Source organism: Larus michahellis, chromosome 7 (genome assembly GCF_964199755.1).
Source record: "Larus michahellis chromosome 7, bLarMic1.1, whole genome shotgun sequence".
NCBI classification, from domain to species: Eukaryota; Metazoa; Chordata; class Aves; order Charadriiformes; family Laridae; genus Larus; species Larus michahellis.
In genome coordinates this window covers 4,634,879-4,654,160 of record NC_133902.1, presented here as the reverse complement: position 1 = coordinate 4,654,160, position 19,282 = coordinate 4,634,879, and the positions used below count along the sequence as shown (strand labels likewise).

Here is a 19,282-nt window from a genome sequence, read left to right as displayed (position 1 = left end):
ACCTTCTGCCCGATGCCCTGGATGTACCCGAGCTTCCAGGCATTAGTCTGTATTCAGAACAACATGTTGCTATGCAAATGGTTCCTTTCTGCTCTTCCTTCTACCTCCATAGACTTACATGCGCCCAACTTCTCAGCAGACACTAGCCTAATGATTATTCATCTTTTGCAAAGGTCTGATGCAAAGGAAGATTGATAAAATCTTGTCCAGTGTCTTTGTGGACTCATAATTACACCTGTCTCCTCCTAGTGAGTGAGGCAAATGGGAGTGAGGGAGCCCACAAAATAAATACCACCTTCTGCAGGCCTAGAAACAAGGAAGGCTAGAAGACAACAATGCAAAGGCCCTACAGAGCCGCTGGTATCCCAGCAGAATTCAGGAAGATGTGTTGCTCTCTTCTAAAATGATGAGAAATCAAACCTTGGTGTAAAGTCTTATGGCACAGGAAGGGCAGAGAAGCCTTAGTGCAAAGTCACAAGCTGTTCTCATTCACAGTTAAAGCCCCTGTTGCCCTGGGCAAACAGAACCTGTCAGCGTCCTGCAGCTTACAATACAGAGATGTGACCAAAATAGCTCCACAACTTTACAATGTGGCTAAAAATAGCTTGCAGGTCAGCTTTTTTTCTTAAAGGTAGTAGTGGCATCAGTGGGAGAGCACTTTTGTTGCTGCTCAGTGCAGGTAGAACTGGGTAAACAAAGGGGGAACAGCAGCAGTTTAATTAGCTAATCAGCCTTGAGGAAAGAGAGATGCTTAAGGGGTGGGAAAGGACTAAGGAGGTGCAGCAAGAGAGATGGACAAAAGCATCAGAGGCCTGGGCGGACCCTCTGACACGACCAAGTTGGTGTGCTTATACACAGATGAATTCTCATGGGGTTTTATTTCCATGATGTTTAAGAAGCATCAGTCTGACCATTTCTGTCTCATTGTGGCCCGTGTCAGGATGTGTCACTGGACTGGCCGGCCAGCCACCAGCAGGGTGTTTCTTGCTTCTCATTTCCAGACAGTGAACGCAGCCCGTGACATCACCTCTGGCCGGTGGCAGATCAGAGGCTATGGCCTTGGCAATGTCAGGTGTGTTTTGCTGTAGCCATTCGACTAGAGATCTGATCTTCTTTTATAGTGCAGTTGCATGTGGAGAAATCTGGATGGCCCTTAGTTCTAAGGGGATTTCAATATTTGTCCTTGGGCCAAAAAAAAAAAAAAAAGGCTGTTTTTATGGGGTTGAACTGTCTGTTGCTCTAAAGCATTACATTTTACCAAAGGAGCAAAGCTGCTTGCCATGATCCTCAGAGCTTTAATCTCTGTTGTGTACACTAAGTCTGGCCATGGAGAGAAGTCTCAGCCAAGTTTGGAAGTTAAGTGCCTGATTTGAAATGTTAGGGGAATCTAATGTAGGTTATGAGAGGTTTGCCATGCCTGCAGTCGCCTGTGCTGCTGAGGGAAGCGTACTGCAGCAGGCTGTGCTAGCAAGAATTTCCTTTGTGCTGCAGGTTTCATGCCTAGTGATTTTATGGTGCTGAAAGAGAGGAAGGAGGTGACAAAATTGTGAAAAATTAAGGCCAGGTCATTACTGTCAGATGAGGACAGAGTCCTGTAGCCAGTCAGATGTGATGGAATGCACTTGCTGATGCTGCTACCAGGAAGCTTGAGAGAAATGTGACTGAATGATAGCAGTGCGCATGTGCCTTTGGAGAAAGGAGGCTATCTGTAAGCTCTTGCAATGCTTTTCTCTGCCCAGCAACATCATTGCTGCCTTTCCTTGCGTTCTGCTTAAGCAGCTGTTCTGTGTTCATGATCCGATCTATTCTTCACGTAGGGCCATCTTCACACTGAGCCATCTTCATTGTAACAGCAGTTATCTGAGGTGAAGGACTGATAGGACCTCAGGTTTGCTTTTAGTAAGGACTATAAATAGAGCAAAAGCACTATAGTTACTGTTCGCTTAGTGTGAGAGCGTTGCAGGACCAGCCCCAGTCTCCATCTATACAACATTGTTCCTGTTGCCTTGAAAGAGGGAAGACTTCAGCCAAATGCACCTCCAAATTGACAAGTATAGAGAGAATTATGCGCAAGATCAGCTCGCTAAGGATTTCATATGATGCACAGCTAAGCTGAGATGAAAGCTGCCAATGAAAAAGGAAGCTCCACATCCCTGGTTGTGTGCTTCTAGTGCATTTTGAAGATACAGGCTGCGTTGATTGCAGACTGTATTTAGAATAGGTTATAGGTAAAATCAACTCAATACCCCTCCCATGACCATTTAGCAGTCATTTCTGAGCACTGCAATACAGCTCTCACCACAGCCTGCTCCTTCCATTCAGTGAGAGTTGCTCCCTGGCCTGCCCTGCCCAGCTTGCAAATGTAGCTCATCAGCCTCTGCTTCCTTGCAAATGAGTTGCGTAGGTAATGGGAGGAGGAGGCAGCTCAGCAACCTGCCCATCCCAGCCAGGCATAAAGGCTCCGTGCTTCTTGGGCGTCCTGGAGTTATTTGCCACGTGAATCGTGCGGGTGTAAAACTTTGTTTCCTTAAACGCTCTGCCTTTTGCAACAGGAGGTCAATTCCCAGGGGGGGAAACAGGCAGTTGATGTGGTGGGCAGTTAGCTTGTCATTTGGATAAAATCCCGAGCCGATTCGTTTGGGCGCAGCGGTGTGCTAACACAGGCAGAATGCACCCAGACTGGCTCCCATCTAGATAGCGCAGATCTCCCCACGCTGCTCTCCATCCCCGCAGTCCAGCGCAAGCACAGGTCCCTCTCCTTGCCTGTGCTAGCATGCCCGCAGCAAACCATAATTTGCACCCAGTGCTGTTTGCCTGTGTCTCGATTGGTGGCAAACCCTCTCAAAGCAAATAGTGATTTGCCTGTCTGCACTGACTCAGCTATGCTGAAGGCAGGAATCGGAGCTAAATCCGGTTCAGTGAAGTCTATAGGTAAAGAATAACTTTCCATCACATACTCTGAGGCATTTTAAAGGAACTTGACTATGTCCCAAGAAGTGCAGTGAAGTGAACGATGCTGCAAGAGAGCCTACCCAGGAGCCATTAATCTCTCAACATCTCTAGCCCTGTGGCTGTAAGCACTGGGGGTTTTCTCCCCCTGCCTGCAATTACTAGCTAGCAACTGTGAAGTCAAAGGAATCTGGGCTATCTTTAGGAAGCAAGTACCTACTCTTTGCCTCCTCTCAGGAAGCAAGGTCCTTCATTACAGCCTGTCATGGCAAGGGGCTCACAGATAAGGAGAAAGGGCAGGAAACTTGCCGGGCTTCACTTCTTTAGCAATTCTAAATATTTTCCATAGTCCTAGCACTGTGAGTCAGCATTTCTAGAGCCTCGACTTGTTTACAGCAGCAATCAGTGAGATGGTACGAGGTAGGTGGGGTGTCTAAAATGAGAAACCCTTTGACCAGGCGCAAGTGGGGAAGTTATCAACTGTCTTTCCAAAACAGGACTAAGGAAGGGCAAAGGACTGGATACCCTGAACGGTAACTGCAGTGGAGCCATTTGCAGGGTAAGGAGTTTCCTAGTGTAAAGGAATCAGAACTTCACAAAGCTTTATGTATTGTGTTGTCTTAGTTTACTTAATAATTAAAAAAGGACTCTGCAAATATTTGGGATTATCAGTATAGTGGGATAAAGGTAACACTTCCTGCCCCAAGTGGTTATGGATTCATTTTGCATTGGCATGGCCAGACTGGCTGTGTGGTAGAAAGGCTCCCAAAATTGTACAGGTAGCAGACCAAACACTGAGGTTTCTATTGAGAGCCCATACCTGTGCTGGGATAAGGAACACGAGCCATTGGATATCTTATATCACCGCATGCAGGCTTTTTGCCTATGCCTGGCTGGTCAGCCCGGATGGATCTCGTGGCAAAGGGACGTAACATCGAAAGCAGTTTGGATTATTTTAGATCTGCAGCCTCAGTTCTGCAAAGGTATTTATTTTGAAAATTCTAGTTTCCATAGCAATGTAGTGCTGTTCTCTCTCATCTCTCTCCTATTACTCCAGTCTTAGCAGCCATTAGATAAATTATCAGTGAGGCAAACCTTAGCATTTTTTTATCTTGAGCAATTTTATATATGTTGGTTCCTTAGTGAATCAGAGCCAGTTAGTCAAGGATTGACTCATATCCTTTCCTGGGGCCAACATGAGGTCTGTTGCAGTGTAAAGATGATAATGAAGAATGAACGTTATTAATTGGACTTGGTGTATGCATTCCTAGGCTACTTTCCAGTAGAGTGGGGGTCTTATATCTAGAATTCTGGTTCAATTCTAGATGAGTTCTTTATGATGTGTCTTTAGATTTCACTTGTGTTTCACTATGGCTTTATTAGGACATGATATCCTTGTTCCCTAGATGTAGTAAATAAACTCTTTTGTAAGAGTTGCTGTGTACTGCTATTCAGCTGCTCTTCTCCATCCCAGAGGTGACTTCTGGACTCAGTCCCCTTCCCATTGTTAACCAAGATAGTGCTTATGGCTCACTCATTCATTCTTCTCTTTCACTATGTACAAAAAAAAGAAGCAGTTTGTTAAGAAAACAAAACAAGCTCTTTTTTTTTTTTTTTCCTGTCCCCCCCCCCCCCCCCTTCTTTTGTGGTGGTTTTTTGTTTGTTTCCTGGTCCATCTTGTCTTCCTGGTCAAGGAACTACTAGTCTTGCCAGAAGAGTTATGCAGGTTGGAATGTAAAAATCCCAGACTTAACCCTGCAGCAATGATGGCATGCAAAAAGCAAAGAGGTAGAGATGATTTATTCTGGTGGTGCAATTTGCCTTTTAAGGAGATGGTTTAGTGAGTTCTTTTGCCTATATGAACTGTATCTCCACCTGGGGAGCTGTGCCAGAATAGCTGTTCCACAAACCCTTTGCTGCGAACAATAGCCTTTGTCCTGTAATTCAGTCGTCATGAGTAGGTAAGCAGTGAAGCAAAGAAACTGCGTGGGAGAACAAGAGTGGCACTGTGGACCAGATTCCAAGATAAGGAAGTAGGGCTAAAGATGAGGCGAGAGTTAGCCTTTGTCTGTCTTTTGCAGACTTGTCACTAAGTAACTAAAATACCTGAATTTTATAAATTGGAGCATAGATCCTTTAAGTTGAGGATGCAAGAACCCCTCTGTGGAATCTAGATATTAACAGGCATCTGCTATGCAGTGGCCATTGTTTGCCTTGTCAGTCATTAAAGGTCTCTGGTGCCTTCCATCTTCCTCTCTGTCTAGCTTACAGCCATCAGCTGTCTTGTTTATATTCAGTTCATGAGTGCTTTGGAGTAGAAGGTTTTATGATGACTAAATTCTGCCCCCCACTTCTATTTGAGTTCTCCAGGTGCTGCATACCTAGCAGAAATCTCCTCTTAAATCTTAAGGCGTAGAAGCTCATTTGTGCCCTGAAGAATGATAGATAATAATCCTTCTAAAACCTCTATTTTAGATGTTAAATATTTACTTTTAGCTGAATTAATGCCCATCCTTTGAGAATACTAACAATGCCTTGCTCTTCACAATGTTGCATGTCAGTGAATTCCATATATATTTTATGCAAAACATTAGAAGGTGGTTGCTTATCTTTTAATTAACTCTTTTTTTTCCCTTCATGTTCTTGTGTTCCTACGTTTTGAAATAAGGTGAATAAAAGTCCTCAAACTGCTATCTCTAGGCTATGCATTCTGTAATACCTTCACCGTGGACTTTTCTATTCGCTCCCTTGGAGGAGAATGGTCCCGGTCTTTTTAATTTTCCTTCAGACAAGGGCTCATCTCGATCCCTAATCTTGTACTCAACTGTCATTGCCCTGTGTCACATAATGAAACAGCCATCGTAGTAATAACTCAAATAATAACTCTTCCAGAGTCGATGTTCTGCCAGTGCCGGGCATTGTTAGGTTGGGGACCCTGAGTGCAAACACAAATATTTAAGTCCCCACGTGCCAGATGCAGACATACCCAATGCATATTTGAAAAATAATAATTAAAAAAAAAAATCGCTGTTTCAAAATAATGCATGCTTGGTATGCAAATGCAATGAGAATGAAATGTAAGTGACTAGCGACCTTGTGACTGTTGTGTTGTATAACGAGATAAAAAGTGCTTGGGATTTGTGGATTGAGCTTTTTCTCATTTGTCTTCCAGAGGTCAAAGTCTACTGCAAGCAGTGACTGATACAGTCCCCCGTGTAGTCAGGCTAGACTGCCTGTGCGGTAGGTCTGTTAGGCAGGGCAGTTTTTGCAAGAGCACCTTGGAAGGTGTTTGTGCAGATTTCTCTGTGGTGCCTGTGATGATCCCAGGAAGCAGGAGGAGATCCAGAACTGTCTGAAAGCCCAGAGCCGGGATTCTTTGAAATCCCGAACAAGGAACGATGAGAGACTTGGCTGAGGCTGACCTGCTAGCCTGCCTCCTGTGCTGCTTCTTATATGTGTCCAAGAAGCTGCCTCCAGTTTATGTGATTGCACTCTAGTAAACAATTTTTCATGCAGATATGGGCAGCAGATGTTACTCATGCCTGTGTGAGCACTTCAATGTGTTTACAACAGGGGACGTTCCTCAGATCTAGTCCTATTAAACAATGGATGTAGCCACCAGAAGGAAGCCCCACTGGTTACAGCCGTTCCGTTATAGCTTCTCAAAACACTTTGAAGGGTGGTCACGCCATGCCTCTTTGGGCACTCGAGGGGATTGACTCACAAATATGAGCAAAATAAAATTAGATGGCTTAAGTGGATGCAACCCCAGCTGTGTCCCCACTGCCCGATTCCCAGAAGGGGTCATCCCTGCCGCAGGGTTGGCTGTAGAAGGCAACTCTTGAGTCACTGTAGTTACAGCAACTTTAAGGGCATTAATATTTGTCTGGTTCCTCAGTGAAACAGTTCAGGAAGCTTAACCAGAATAAAAATGTGCACTTTTTCATCTGAAGAATTGCCTTGCGGTTTCATTTCTCAAACAGGCTCAGAGAAGCGCCAGTGGTGCTGCGAGGGCAGGGCAGAGGCAAGCAGGCAGAGGCAGAGAGATGACCTTCCCTTTTGGGAGCGGCTAGCCCTTACGTCAGGTTTGCTGCCTCACAAAACTCTGACCTACGGTTATTTTTGATGCTGGGCTGCCTTAATTTTCTGGAGACTGAATGAAGGATTAAAGTAGTGTGCTTATGGCATTTGGAAATTAAGTTTTTAGGAAAAAAAAAAAAGAAATCTTAATTCAGCATGTGCTATTAGATGGAAATGCTTAAATTGTTAGGGATGGGACAGATACGTGTCCACGGTATTCATTCCTACAATTCAGTTAGGGGTTAAATCCTTTTTTCTTTTTATTTTTTTCTGCTTTTTAAGACCTCTAACCCAAAGTCTACTATCTAAAGTCTCTAGAGAGAGAAGTCTTCAAAGACACGGGCTTTGTAGCTATAAATAATGTACACAGCAGAGTACAAAAATGGAGTCAAGGAGAAGCTCCACCTTACCTGAGCGTAATTGTGAAGGCCGGTATTGAGAGCCGCGGGAGGATAGCTGTACCCCGGTCGCGCAAAAGGCTGCAAGGAGCACTGTCACCCCTGTCATCCATCTTGACTAAACACCTTCTGAGATCTGAGTCTTCCTCCAACGCTTGGATATCAACTGGTAAATCATGACTGCATTGTACTGAAATACGTTGGATTTCAGGGGCCAAATGTGGCGAGGTTTTGAATAGCGTGGCTATAGACGTACCTGGAACTAAACATCTGCTTGAGCGCTTTGTTAGGTTGGATGTGTTAGAATATAGAGAAGTTTGCAAGTCTGAACCCTTGCTATGAATGAAAACACTGTGGTAAAAAAATGTAAATAAATGCCGCACATACTTTGTGTAAGAGCCCTTCCCAATATCTATAAATATGGTAATTTTGCTGTTTCCCAATGTTGAGCTTTAAATAGGAGACAGACACAAGAAATATTACAAAGCCAGCATTTTTCTTTTCATGTATTAATTTTATAGTTTCAGTTTTAACTTGCCTGAAAACACTTAATGGAAATTAGTGTCTTAAAGAAGATTGCCTTTGAAAGGAAATTATTTGTTCTTAAAAAAAAAAATAATCACTGGAATAGCTTCCTGGTTTAACTGAATTTTCATATGAATTCAAAACTCATCTCGGGTCAGACTCTCCAGGAAAACTTTCCCGTGTGTTCTGTAGCAGTCGATTCATTCCTCGCCACCTTCATTTTGCAGCTTTAAATGGCAGGTTCTCTGAAAAGCCATCTACTTCAAAGCTTTATAAAATAAAGCTTTGGATAAATTACTGAGCTAGAAATTATGCTGGCTGTACCCAACTCTGTGCCTGGATGTGGGAATACTTGGCACTGGGTGTGGAATTCCAAGGAAAATTACCTCTTTCCTTTCCACGAGACCCTGTTGGCTTGGCAAACTCCGAGAGCAGCAACAATGAAAACCGCTGCAGATGAGCAGGCACGGAAGACTCCGGTTCCCCTTTTCCACAGCTCCGGAAAACACATCCCGAACAACTGTTGAATATTAATACGCGGCGTAACTGGTGCAACATCGTGCTAAGGATGGGATTAATATGCAGCCTGGCTTCTGAAGACTACACGTCCCAGCGTGGCAGGTAGGAGACACCAGGCCACGGAGCAGCACTGCATGCTGGAACTTGTAGTACCTTTAAAATGCATCCTCGCACGACGCGGGGTGTGCGGGCAGTTACCCGCCTCACGGCGTGGGGTGCCTGGGCTTCGGGTGTCCTACTGACGGTGATGGGCCCCAGGCTGTATTATTTTGGACTTTTTAAAATCTGTTTTTGCAAGCTTTAGATGATATAATACTGACAACAGGACACTCCTAAGCAGCAAAATCTTGCTTTGTCTCTCACGAAGAGACAACCCACTGCCCTCTGTGTTTAGATTTCTGGTCTAACACGTCTGCGGAGCTGATTTGTCCGTAATTGTTTGCTTTCTTCAGAGTCTTTTTGAAGTTTATGTCTCCGAGCCAATTCCTTATATTAAAAATAAATTCTTCCAAGCCACCTATAAAATGTCAACTGTGATTAAAGCCTGACTCCTCATTTCAAGACTTGTCTCCGAAGCGATGTGAGGTCACTCTATGAGTCAGCATTTGAGAGGACCGTTATTCCTGAGAGCATGGGTAAAGCCCAAAGTTCAGATTTGCTTGCTTAAATGGTTTCACTGCATTTTAAACTGCTTTGCATTGTGCTGAAAGAAATGTAAACTGCAGGGTCAGTTTGGCACAGAACTCGTGATAGTTCGGGCACCTCAAATCTTGGAAAAAAAATCCTTTATATTATTGTAGAAGTTGGATTTCTGTTAGGAAAAGTTTTACCTCCTATGTACTGAAGAGGAGGGTGGAGTGGGAAGCTGTGCTTAAGGCATAAACTTTCAAACTATCTTCTGTTGAAATAAAACTTGGGGAACTGTAAAAATCTCCAGGCAAGGGCTTTGTCTTTTGTACAGTGCCCAGCAGAACAGAGCCGAAGTCTGATAGAGCTTTCTGGACACGGGAACTTTATTGTTTTCTTTATTAAAATACTAAAAAAAAAAAAATAAATAGAAGGGCTTGCACTTGCAGCTTTAATGCCCAGAGAAGCGAGGAAATACTATTTCTAAGATTGTCTATGCGGCCTGTTTATTCTTTTTGTGCACATTAATTATAGCAGTCTTTAATTACATGATCACTTTTTCTTTTGTCACTCTTCCTCCGTGTTTGATGCGGTGCATGCTGAGTATTGGGAGGTAATTAATCACACCGGAGCAGCGAGGAACCCTGAGCCAGGACTCTGACTCCAGCCTCCGCGTGTCAGTCTGGGCTCTCTCCATCCCTCTCTCTGCCCTTTTCCTACCCTCCCAATTAACTCCTGCCTCGGTTCCTCGCTCCTCTGCATTCAAATAAAGCAGTTTTGTCACCTGGGTGTCGGTGGTGTCTGTTTGTGCTGTGCAAGGAGGGGGACACTGAGGCGATCTTTGGGGAAGGCCTGGCTGGCCTTCTCCTGCTGTGGCACAGTGGCTGGAGCGGGGGTTATTTCCCTGCCAAACACCCCCGAACACGCTCCAGGGGGGATGACCAGTGCATATGAAACACGTTACAAATTTTGACAAGTTTCAAGTTGTGCCCCCCCCCTTCCGCCCTCAGGCTTTCCGACAACCTGACTCTGACTTTTTTTTTTTTTATTTTTTGTTAAGCACGGTTCAAAATCTCCAGCGTTTCTGTCAGCAGCATTTAGTGGAACCTGTTTTTCTCTCTCCGGAGCCGGTGCTGGGCCGGGGAGGGGGAGGGACAGCGGGGACCGTCCCGGGCTGCGCTGCTGCCGGGCGGGCTGCGGGGGGAGCCCGGGAGCAGCGCGGGGCTCCGGCTGCTCCGGGAGGGAAGGAAGGAAGGAACCTCCGCAGCTCCCCCCGGCGCCGCCGCTCCCGACTTCCCCGCGGCTGGAGCCCCGGCAGCGCTCCCGCTCCACCTCTCCGGGCCGGGTGGGGGGCTGCCGGCCCAGTTCTTCCCCACCTTCTCCTCGCTTCTCCTCTCCGCCGGGCGCTTCCCTTTCCGCCGGGCGGGGCGGGGCGGGGCGGGGGGCGGTCGCGGCGGCGCGGCTCGCTGATCGCAGGGCGGGCGCTGCCAGTCCGCCGCCTCCCCCGCGCCAGCCGCCTCCCAGCGCCGGAGCCGCACGGCCCCAGCCAGCGAGCGCCCAGCCCGGCCCCGGCCCGGCCACCCGCCAGCCGCCCCCCATGGAGGAGCAGCCCCACCACCACCATCACCACCATTACTACTACTACGGCCACCACCACCACCACCACCCGCAGAGCGCCTACCTGCCGCCGCCCGACGGCCGAGCCCAGCCCAAGCCGCCGCTCCGACACGACCACAAGCACGGCGGCCCGCAGCACCAGGAGGGACCGAAGCGGAGAGCAGGTCGGGGGCGGGCGGGCCGGGCCGGGGCCTGTGACCTTCGCGGGGCGGCGGCGGCGGGGCCCTCCTCCTCCTCCTCCTCCTCCGCCTCCTCCTCCCCCGGCCCGGCTGGAAGCTTCTCCGCCGCGCTGGGGCCGCTTCCTGTCCGCCATGTTGGGGCCGGCGCGGCTGCGGGAGCCGCCGGGGCCCGCCGGCACCGCCGCCGCCCGCCGGGCACGTGGGGACGGGCCGGGCCGCGCCGAGTCGGGGGGGGGACGGAACGGGCCGGGCCGGGCCGGGGAGGGGGGTGAGGCGCTGGTTAAAAATTGATGAGCGTAAAAAAATCAATGAGTCAGATAAGGCGGAGGGGCCCGGCCCGGCGGCGGGAGCGAGGAGGCGGCCCTGGGGCCTCCGGCCGCCGCCCGTAGCCGTGGAGGGCGGGGGGGCGCCGGGGCCGGCCTGGAGAGGGGATGTGGCGGGGCCGGCAGCGCCGCAGAGGCGGGGGCCCGGCAGCCCCGGCTGGGGGGGAGCCCCCATCGCCCTCCGGGGGGTCTGCTCGGCTGCTGCGTCTTCAAAAAAATACCATTTTTGGGGGGGGGGTGTGGGGGTTCCAAGCAAGGGCGTGATTACAAGAACCAGAATGCCATGTACATTTTTTTTTTTTTTTTTTCCTTGAAATGTCCATTTACATAAGCGGGGGGGGTGGGCAGGGGCCTGGCTCGCATGGCGGGGGGGTGTCGGTGGTGCCCCCATGTGCAGCCCCCGGAGGGCGCAGGGAGGGACCTGGTCAGGCCCACGCTAAAATAAGTTACTGGGCAAAAATAAGTTGAGTAGTCATTTCACTGTTTGCAGCGTGACCGGGGTTTTAATATGCACTTACTCGGACACCCCTCCCTTCCCAGCTGCGAAACGACGTGTGGGGTTGCCAAATGCTCCTCACCTGCTCGTTGTGGCACCTCTTTTTTTTTTTTTTTTTTTTTTTTTTTTTATTTCCCCTAAATTTTGGTTGCTGCACCCTCTGTGCCCAGGCCAGAGCCAGCTGTGCCAAATGTTGATTTGGAGAAAACTCGGGCAGCCGAGTTGTGAATACTTGAAAATTGGAACTAGAAACTGCTGACACACTGACTTACTGAAGTGGATTTTGTTCTTCATTTTATTCTTTCGCTCCTCATCTGCAGTGGTCTTATGACCACCGTTATTGTTTTGTTTCATTAACAAGTGGTGTCAGAAGTCTTGAGTCATACAAGGTCAGCTGTAACACGTTACTCGTGAGCAGGCTTCCTCTCCACGTTACTCTGAAATACTTAATTTTTAGTCCTTGCCCCAACTGAGAATCTCGTCCTATCTGTTTTCTCTGGGATGAAGCATTCATGGTTAATATTCCTCACGGCATATTTGAAAGTTATAGTGGAAGTTGTGGTGGTTACAGATACTTGCGTGTAGTAAAAATCCTTTTTGATCCCTCTCGGCAAACTCAGTTGTGGAATTTCTATAAAGATTCCTACAAGGATTCTTGTGTTCCCGGCTTGCACAGAACTTGAGCAGTTACATCTGCCAGACATCTGAGGCTACAGGATGTGAGAATAACAATGATTTTTAGTGGAGCAGTTAATTTCAACAACATCGGCAGCAACAAAAACACTCTTTTTCGAGCTGGAGCTCTGCCCGCTCTCGTTCTTGGGGGGGGGGGGTGGGACTCCATGTGCTGCGCTGACTTTGCGCCGCTGTGGCTGCAGACGAAGCCTTAGGTGGGTCAGGAGTTGCAGGAGATGGAAGGTTTCCCACCCCTGGGAAGGAGGACGGATGAGTCAGAGGAGGAGCGAGGAGAAGGCTCTTCCCGCAGGAGCGGGTGCAGTCGGAGGGAGTCCCTCTCCTCGGGCCACAGCTGGAGTGGGTTTGTTGAGCCGGGTACAGCTCTCCCCATCTCTCCGTGGGGCTTCAAGGCTTCTCCTGGGGCTTTGTAGCTGGGGTCCTCAAAAGCAATAGGTTTCTGGACAGGGATTTTAAAGAGGAAGGTGGGGTGGTTCAGCCTGGGTTGTCCTGGGCTTCTATCTCCCCTTGGGTTGCACTCTCAAGACTCACCTCGGAACCATAAGGCCTAGAAATGAACTTGAGAAGCAGAAAGAAAAGCTGAGCGTACAGCGTAATCTCATGGCTTGAGGAGTTGGAGCCCTCAGCAAGTACTTTATTTCTTGGGTCTCAAGAAATAAAGTCTCCCAGGGACCCTGAAATGCCAGATTCCTCAGTGGGCAGGAGACCAGTTCCTGGTGGTGGTGGAAGGGAGGCATTTCTTCACAGTCTTTATCACCTTTTCAATGCACGTGTGGGGAGGTGTTGGTTGCCATCTTGAAACAAAGTGAGGAGATGTGGTCACCCTTTCTTCCCTCCACCTTCCAACTGGATGAGCGCATGTCTTTATGGAACGCTGCTTTTTTTCTTTTTCTCCCCCGCCCCCCCCCACCCCTTTACTGGAGATGGGGTTTGGGAGGAGGGTGGGAGGGGGAGGGCTGGGTGCTGCAGGCCTGGGAGCTGATGGAGGTGATAGGAGTTGGCCCTTGTTCACCGTACGGATTCTGAGCCTCAACAAATCTTGTAGCAAAGGCAGCGGGTCCCTCTGTCTCGAAGCATCCTTTTTTCCTCTGTGTGACCTGGAAATAGCAGCTGATGAAATAGCTCTCCAGCTTGCCGGTGATATGTGCACTGAGTACAGTATATTTTCCTTACTTACCTACTTATCTGTATGTTCTTTTGCTTTGTTATGTTATCCGTACGTCACCCTGTTGTATGGGAGAGTCAGTAACTGCTGGTACTTTCTCCTTAACCCTTCTTGCCGTGGTTTCCAGCAAATAAGTATGTGCTTTCGCACATCAGAGATGTTTTCCTATTTTAAAATGTCTGCTGGAGGAAACTGGATACGTTTGGGGCTGATTACAGCTTTCTGCGATCAGAAGTTTAACGTTTCACATTCTAATTCTTGCCTTTTGTTGTTTTTGGCTTTCTTCTAGGCTACGGAGAGCTAAATGGTAACGCAGGAGAAAGAGAAGTGTCGTTAAAGGGCCTGTGCTCTGATGAAACCGCCACCCCGGGGTCCAGGGTCCCCAATGGCAGCCAGCAGCTTGTAGACACTAATGTGACCCCGAAGCAGACCGTGAAGGCCGGTGCTTTGGGGAAAGCTGGAATCAAAACCAAGAACTTCATTCAGAAAAATAGCATGGACAAAAAGAATGAGAAGTCCTACGAAAATAAACTTAGAGAAAGCCAGGCCTCAGACAAGCCGGAGGGAGCGTCTATTCCAAACGGTGTGGTTAATTCTAGTTATATCACGAATGGCTACGTAGGCAAAGGGGCCGACAACGATGGTAGCGGCTCCGAGAGTGGATATACTACGCCTAAAAAACGGAAAGGCAGGCGCAACAGTGCCAAGGGTTGTGAGAATCTGAATCTAGTACAGGACAAAATAATGCAACAGGAGGTCAGCGCACCAACCCTGAAACAGGAACTTGAGAGTTTCAAGCCTGATTATAGTGAGCAAAAGGGGAACCGAATTGAAAATACTAAGCCTGTTTGGAAATACGAGGCTGGGGCTGGTGGAGCAGGCCGGGGAAAGCCTGGGCTTGGGGATGTACAGCGAAAAAACTCTGATGCCAAACCTGGGATTAGCAGCAAGAAGTTTGATGACCGGCCCAAAGGGAAACATGCGTCGTCGGCTACGTCTAAAGAGGACTCATGGACCTTATTTAAACCACCCCCGGTTTTTCCAGTGGACAATAGCAGTGCTAAAATTGTTCCCAAAATAAGTTATGCAAGTAAAGTTAAAGAAAACCTCAACAAAGCAGCTCAAACCCCATCCACGTCGTCTTCGTCGTCTTCGTCATCTGCCGGGGAAACTCAGGCCCAAACATCAAGTCGACTGTCCCAAGTCCCCATGTCTGCTATGAAATCTGTTACTTCTGCTAGCTTCTCGAACGGCCCCATCCTCGCAGGGACTGATGGAAGTGTCTATTCTCCAGGGACCCAGCCACTGCTCTCGACTGCTGCTAGTACTGTACCGTCAGCCTCCTCCGAGTCAGCGCCCCAGGACATGAGTGCAGCTTCAACAGCTCTCGAACAAAAGAAATCTAGCCTTTTTATCTACCCTTCAAATATGCAAACTGTGCTCCTGGGTACGGCGGCGCAAGTCGATTTCCCCTCGGAGGCGAATCAGCAGAACCTGGGAGATATCTTCCAGAATCAGTGGGGCTTGTCATTCATAAACGAGCCCAGCGCTGGACCCGAAACTGTTGTGGGGAAATCCGCGGATAATCAGTTAATGGAAGTGACATTTCAAGGGGAATATCCTGCCGCTTTGGTTTCACAGTGTGCTGAAATCATTCCCTCAGGAACTGAACAACCTGTGTTTCCTAAGGCTTACGAGCTGGATAAACGGACTAGCCCTCAAATTCTTAGTGCTATTCTTAAGCCTGGGACTGCTGTTGAGGGTGGTGTCTTAGCTTTGGAGTCGCATCACACAGGTGACCTACAAAAGGCAGACACCGGTAGCCAAGGTGCTTTAGTGTTTCTTTCAAAAGACTATGAAATAGAGAATCCTCTGGCCTCTCCTACGAACAATTTGCTAGCCTCCGCCAAAGAACAGAGGTACCAGAGAGGCCTAGAAAGGAAAGATAGCTGGGGTTCTTTTGACCTGAGGGCTGCTATTATATATCACACTAAAGGTAATGGCTTAACTTGCTGCCTGAGGGCACTTTCTTCTCTTTCTTTGATTGGTTTTTTTTTTTTTTTCAGTGCAATATTCTAACATGATACCTTCCTTACAGCAGTTCTGATTGGTTTAAAAATGAGCTTTTTGCTTGCGTATCTCTAATGGCAATAACAGTTTGGGAAAGTTACTCGAACGGTTGTTTAATTAATGCTAAGAGGTATTTGTTTCCCTGTTCCCCGTGGACAAGCGCGAGTGATGTTGATAGGGGTGATCCTTGGCTAGTGTGTTTTACATTTTAATTCCTATGGAAGAGCGGGTCCTAAGCTTCTCAGCACTGGAAGGAGTTAAATGTGTAGGTTCATCTGCTCTGTTCCAGCTTTACCAGGTGATCTTCTGTCACTGAAAAGGCTTCACAGTCCCTGCTCACACCTCTAACACCAAAGTGTTGCAGCTTCTCCCTTGGGCAGATCAGGCCGTGAAATCGTGGCTTTGAAGGGAGGAGAAAAAAAAAAAAAATCATTCCTATGGCTTTTCATGGTGTGGGGTTTTTTTTATTTTTATTATTTTTTGAAGTGAACCCCCCACACACTGCCTGTCTTGAGTGTTATGGCAATGGCAGCAGCAAGACAAATCTTTGCTTATCAACCCTTCTGTAGGCTGCAGATGGAATTCTCTCGTTGTCTTTGTAGGCCCAATCTTTCAGATGATTTTATTGCTTTCATGGAGTCCTTTGTAGTCCGGCTCCTTTTTTTTCTCCTGTCTTTTTTGAGACCGAAATGACTCAAAACACGATACAGACGCTTTAAACCGGGAACAGGAGGGGGAAGCCTGTGGGATGGCTTGCTTTCGGCTTCAGCCCCAGAAGCTCTGCGAGCTTGTGGCGGTTCTTGGCTTTTGCTCCTGGCTCGGTGTTCGCAGGAGCCCGGTTGCGTGTTCCCTTTTGGCAGGGTGTTACTTACCTACCCTTGAAGAACACCGGGGCAGATCCTCTTTTATTCCCCCTGCCCTTCCCTCTCCCTGCATCCCCCTGCCCTGAAGAGAAAAAAGCGATCATCCATTTTTTGTTTACTGCTCCCCACACACGTACGTGGGTAATGTCTTGCTCCCCCCTGCAGAGGGCTTGGTGTTTGGTTGGCGTTGGCAAATTTGCTGTGATTTGACCCACTGCGAAGTTCTTAAATTACCCGTTTGCCAACTCTTTGTATAGCACACAGAAACTTTGATGCCTGCCTTTAGCAACAGCAGGCCCGGCCATTTAAAAATAATAACTCCACGTATTTTTTTTCCAGGTCATCTTGCTCTCACGATGTTAGCATCTTAAGCTCTAGTATTCTTGAGAACCGTATTCAGCAATTGATTTTTATCTGGGTCCTCTACGCGGTCTGTTCAGTATTAAAGCAAGCTTTCTGTTCTCATTCCTTCTATCTGCCTGCAGCCTAATTCTCAGTTTCCCATCAGAAAATGGGGGTACCGGAAAGCATAGCGTGGTGTAGAAGGGAAGTCCTAGGCAATCCTTTTCTTAAGTTTGCAAACTTTCCCAACGCTTCAGTTTGTCTCTTTTTGGTTTTGTCAGCCTGAACTCGTCGCCTGTAGAAAAGCGACTCTGTAGAGCAGCAAGCGAGACTCATCAGCTCTCCCTCCCTCACTAGCAGCGTGAAAGACAGACCCCAGTAAAACAATAGTAACAACAGGAAAATAAAGAACACTCCCTTCCCATGTCCTCTTAAGGAGGTGTTAACTTCAAAGTCTGGCTGGGTTTAGTTCTTCTGAACAGAGGAGTTAATTGCGTTCTGTGGCAAGAATGGACACCTAAAGCACTCTGTAAAATACTGTTTTCTGCTCTTTCCATGCTTCTGCATGTGAATGTGCTTGCTTTGAGCATCCAGAGCAAGCACCCTTGTGATGCCCTGGGGACACCACTCCTCTGTGCCCATTTGCTTTTCAGGCTTTATCTGTGCCAACTTCAAGGTGTTAGTTAGGGGTAAAAAGTGATGGATGTTTCTAATCAATATTGTCGTTAATGCAGTGATGGGGTGCTCCAAACAGCTTGAGCTTATCTTTCTCCTACTTAGTCTTCAGATGCTATTGCTGGTTTACAAAGCAGGAGATGAGTCCGGGTCTTCTGTGATGATGTTGGGTGTTGCTGTGTGTGTTCGAGTCCATCAGGGTGAGTTGGGTTAAGGGGTATCGGGAGGAACAGAGCTTCCTCTACCCCACGCAGGTGGAAAGCTCTTGTCCCCTCTTCATGGCCACGGTCCTGCATCCCAAGCGGCAGGTGAGCTCCGGTGGCACAGCGTGCGGCAAAATGTCTAGAAAGCAGAGCTGCCAGAGATTGTTTGCAGCACAGCAGTGCAGCGGTTAATTCCCACAACATTCTCTCCATTTATCTTGGGTTGTTTTCCTGAGGTCCTACTCCTGGCCAACCAGTTCCTCTGCAATAGGAAAGCAACGATTTCACTCACTTATTTTTCACAAGCTGCCTTCCCCTCCTCCCCGCTCGGGAGAGGTTTGCCTGGGCCGGTGTTAGGGTGTCCCGGGCAGCTGGATCCTCAGATTGTTTGGTTTTGATTTCGAGAGGAGGGTGAACTTCTCCCTCTTCAGATTGATCTGTTTGCTTCTGGGCAAAGTCTCGATAGTTTGATCTTCAAACCTGCCCTGCCTCTGGGGTTATGGACACAAAGAGAAACGGTTGCGGGGCACGGGCAGGGGTGAGCGTGGAGCGCTGGTGGGGTCCCTGCGCTGAGCTCCTCCGTCTTCAGTGCAAACTCCTCGTGGTGCAAGGATGAAGCTGTGGGTGTCGCGGTGAGGAATGGGCTCTAGCATGAGCAGCTGCAGTCCTTTGACCTGTCTGTATCAAGCTTCCACCCTGGTTTGCACCGTTCGTGTCTGTAGCTGCGATCAGGTTATGTGGATCCTCATCTTGGACCGTAGATAGGCAATGGGAAAGCCTCCAGCTCACTCAGGAGCCTTGTTCCAGCAAACCAGGCTTTCCTGTGCGCAGTGTGCCCGGTGACTGCAAGGGTTGTTAGAGGTTGTAATTGCTTCACGGCTTCCCTGGGAAAGGTTGGATGGATGGAGGAGGTAGGGCACAGCAATCCTGTTTAAACCACCGCAGCACCCTGCGTGGTGGCAAGGCTGTGCTGGGCTGTAAGGCTGGGGGGCTGCAGAGCAGAGCGAGGTCCTGGTGGAGGAACCTGTGCTCGATTGAGTGGGCCCAGATTGCTTTTTTCCCCCAAAAAAAGTCAGGGCACTGGGAATGTGCTGGCAAGGCTGATGATGTGCCCTCTTGTTCTTGGATGCTTTTTGTGCCGGTTTCTGCTGTGCCCCTGCTCCCTGCCTTGCTTTTTATTTTTTTTCCTTTTAAAGGGCAGAAGGACTCCCGTGATCATCTGATCTGCTTGACTGTAAAACACGATCCTTCGACGTGGCTGCCTTCATTGACAGGCCGTGCCGCTCAGTGTTTGTGACGGTGCCTTGAAACACTCGCGGGTGACATACCTCGTTTAGTGAGGTAGATCTGATGTAGTTGAGCGCTGGTGGGCCCTCTGTCTGTGTGGTTGGAGGCAGGGATGGTAGCTCAGTATGGGAGACTGGAAGGACCTGGAAGAAGTGATGCATTCGCTTGGGGACATTGTCCCTATCTAGGTTAGAACTGAACCTCTGCCTCGGTGTGGCATTGCCGAAATCCTCGTCTTTTGGAGGTAAAACTGGTCCTCGCAGGTCTTTTT

At 48.4% G+C, this 19,282-nt stretch overlaps 1 protein-coding gene across 11 annotated transcripts in view; it reads left to right on the top strand.

Moving 5' to 3' along the window:
• Positions 1-19,282, top strand: part of NUFIP2 (nuclear FMR1 interacting protein 2) — a 39,875-nt gene that overhangs the window by 10,073 nt on the left and 10,520 nt on the right. For 5 of the 11 annotated variants that reach the window (XM_074593616.1, XM_074593615.1, XM_074593606.1 and 2 more), the window contains 2 exons: positions 7,312-10,879; positions 13,861-15,567. In XM_074593616.1, coding sequence (XP_074449717.1) covers positions 10,696-10,879; positions 13,861-15,567 — 1,891 coding nt within the window. In that variant the 5' untranslated portion in view covers positions 7,312-10,695. Of the gene's footprint in view, positions 1-6,121; positions 6,190-7,311; positions 10,880-13,481; positions 13,560-13,860; positions 15,568-19,282 lie in introns of those variants that run through there. The other 6 variants (XM_074593611.1, XM_074593614.1, XM_074593612.1 and 3 more) reach the window with 5 other exon arrangements.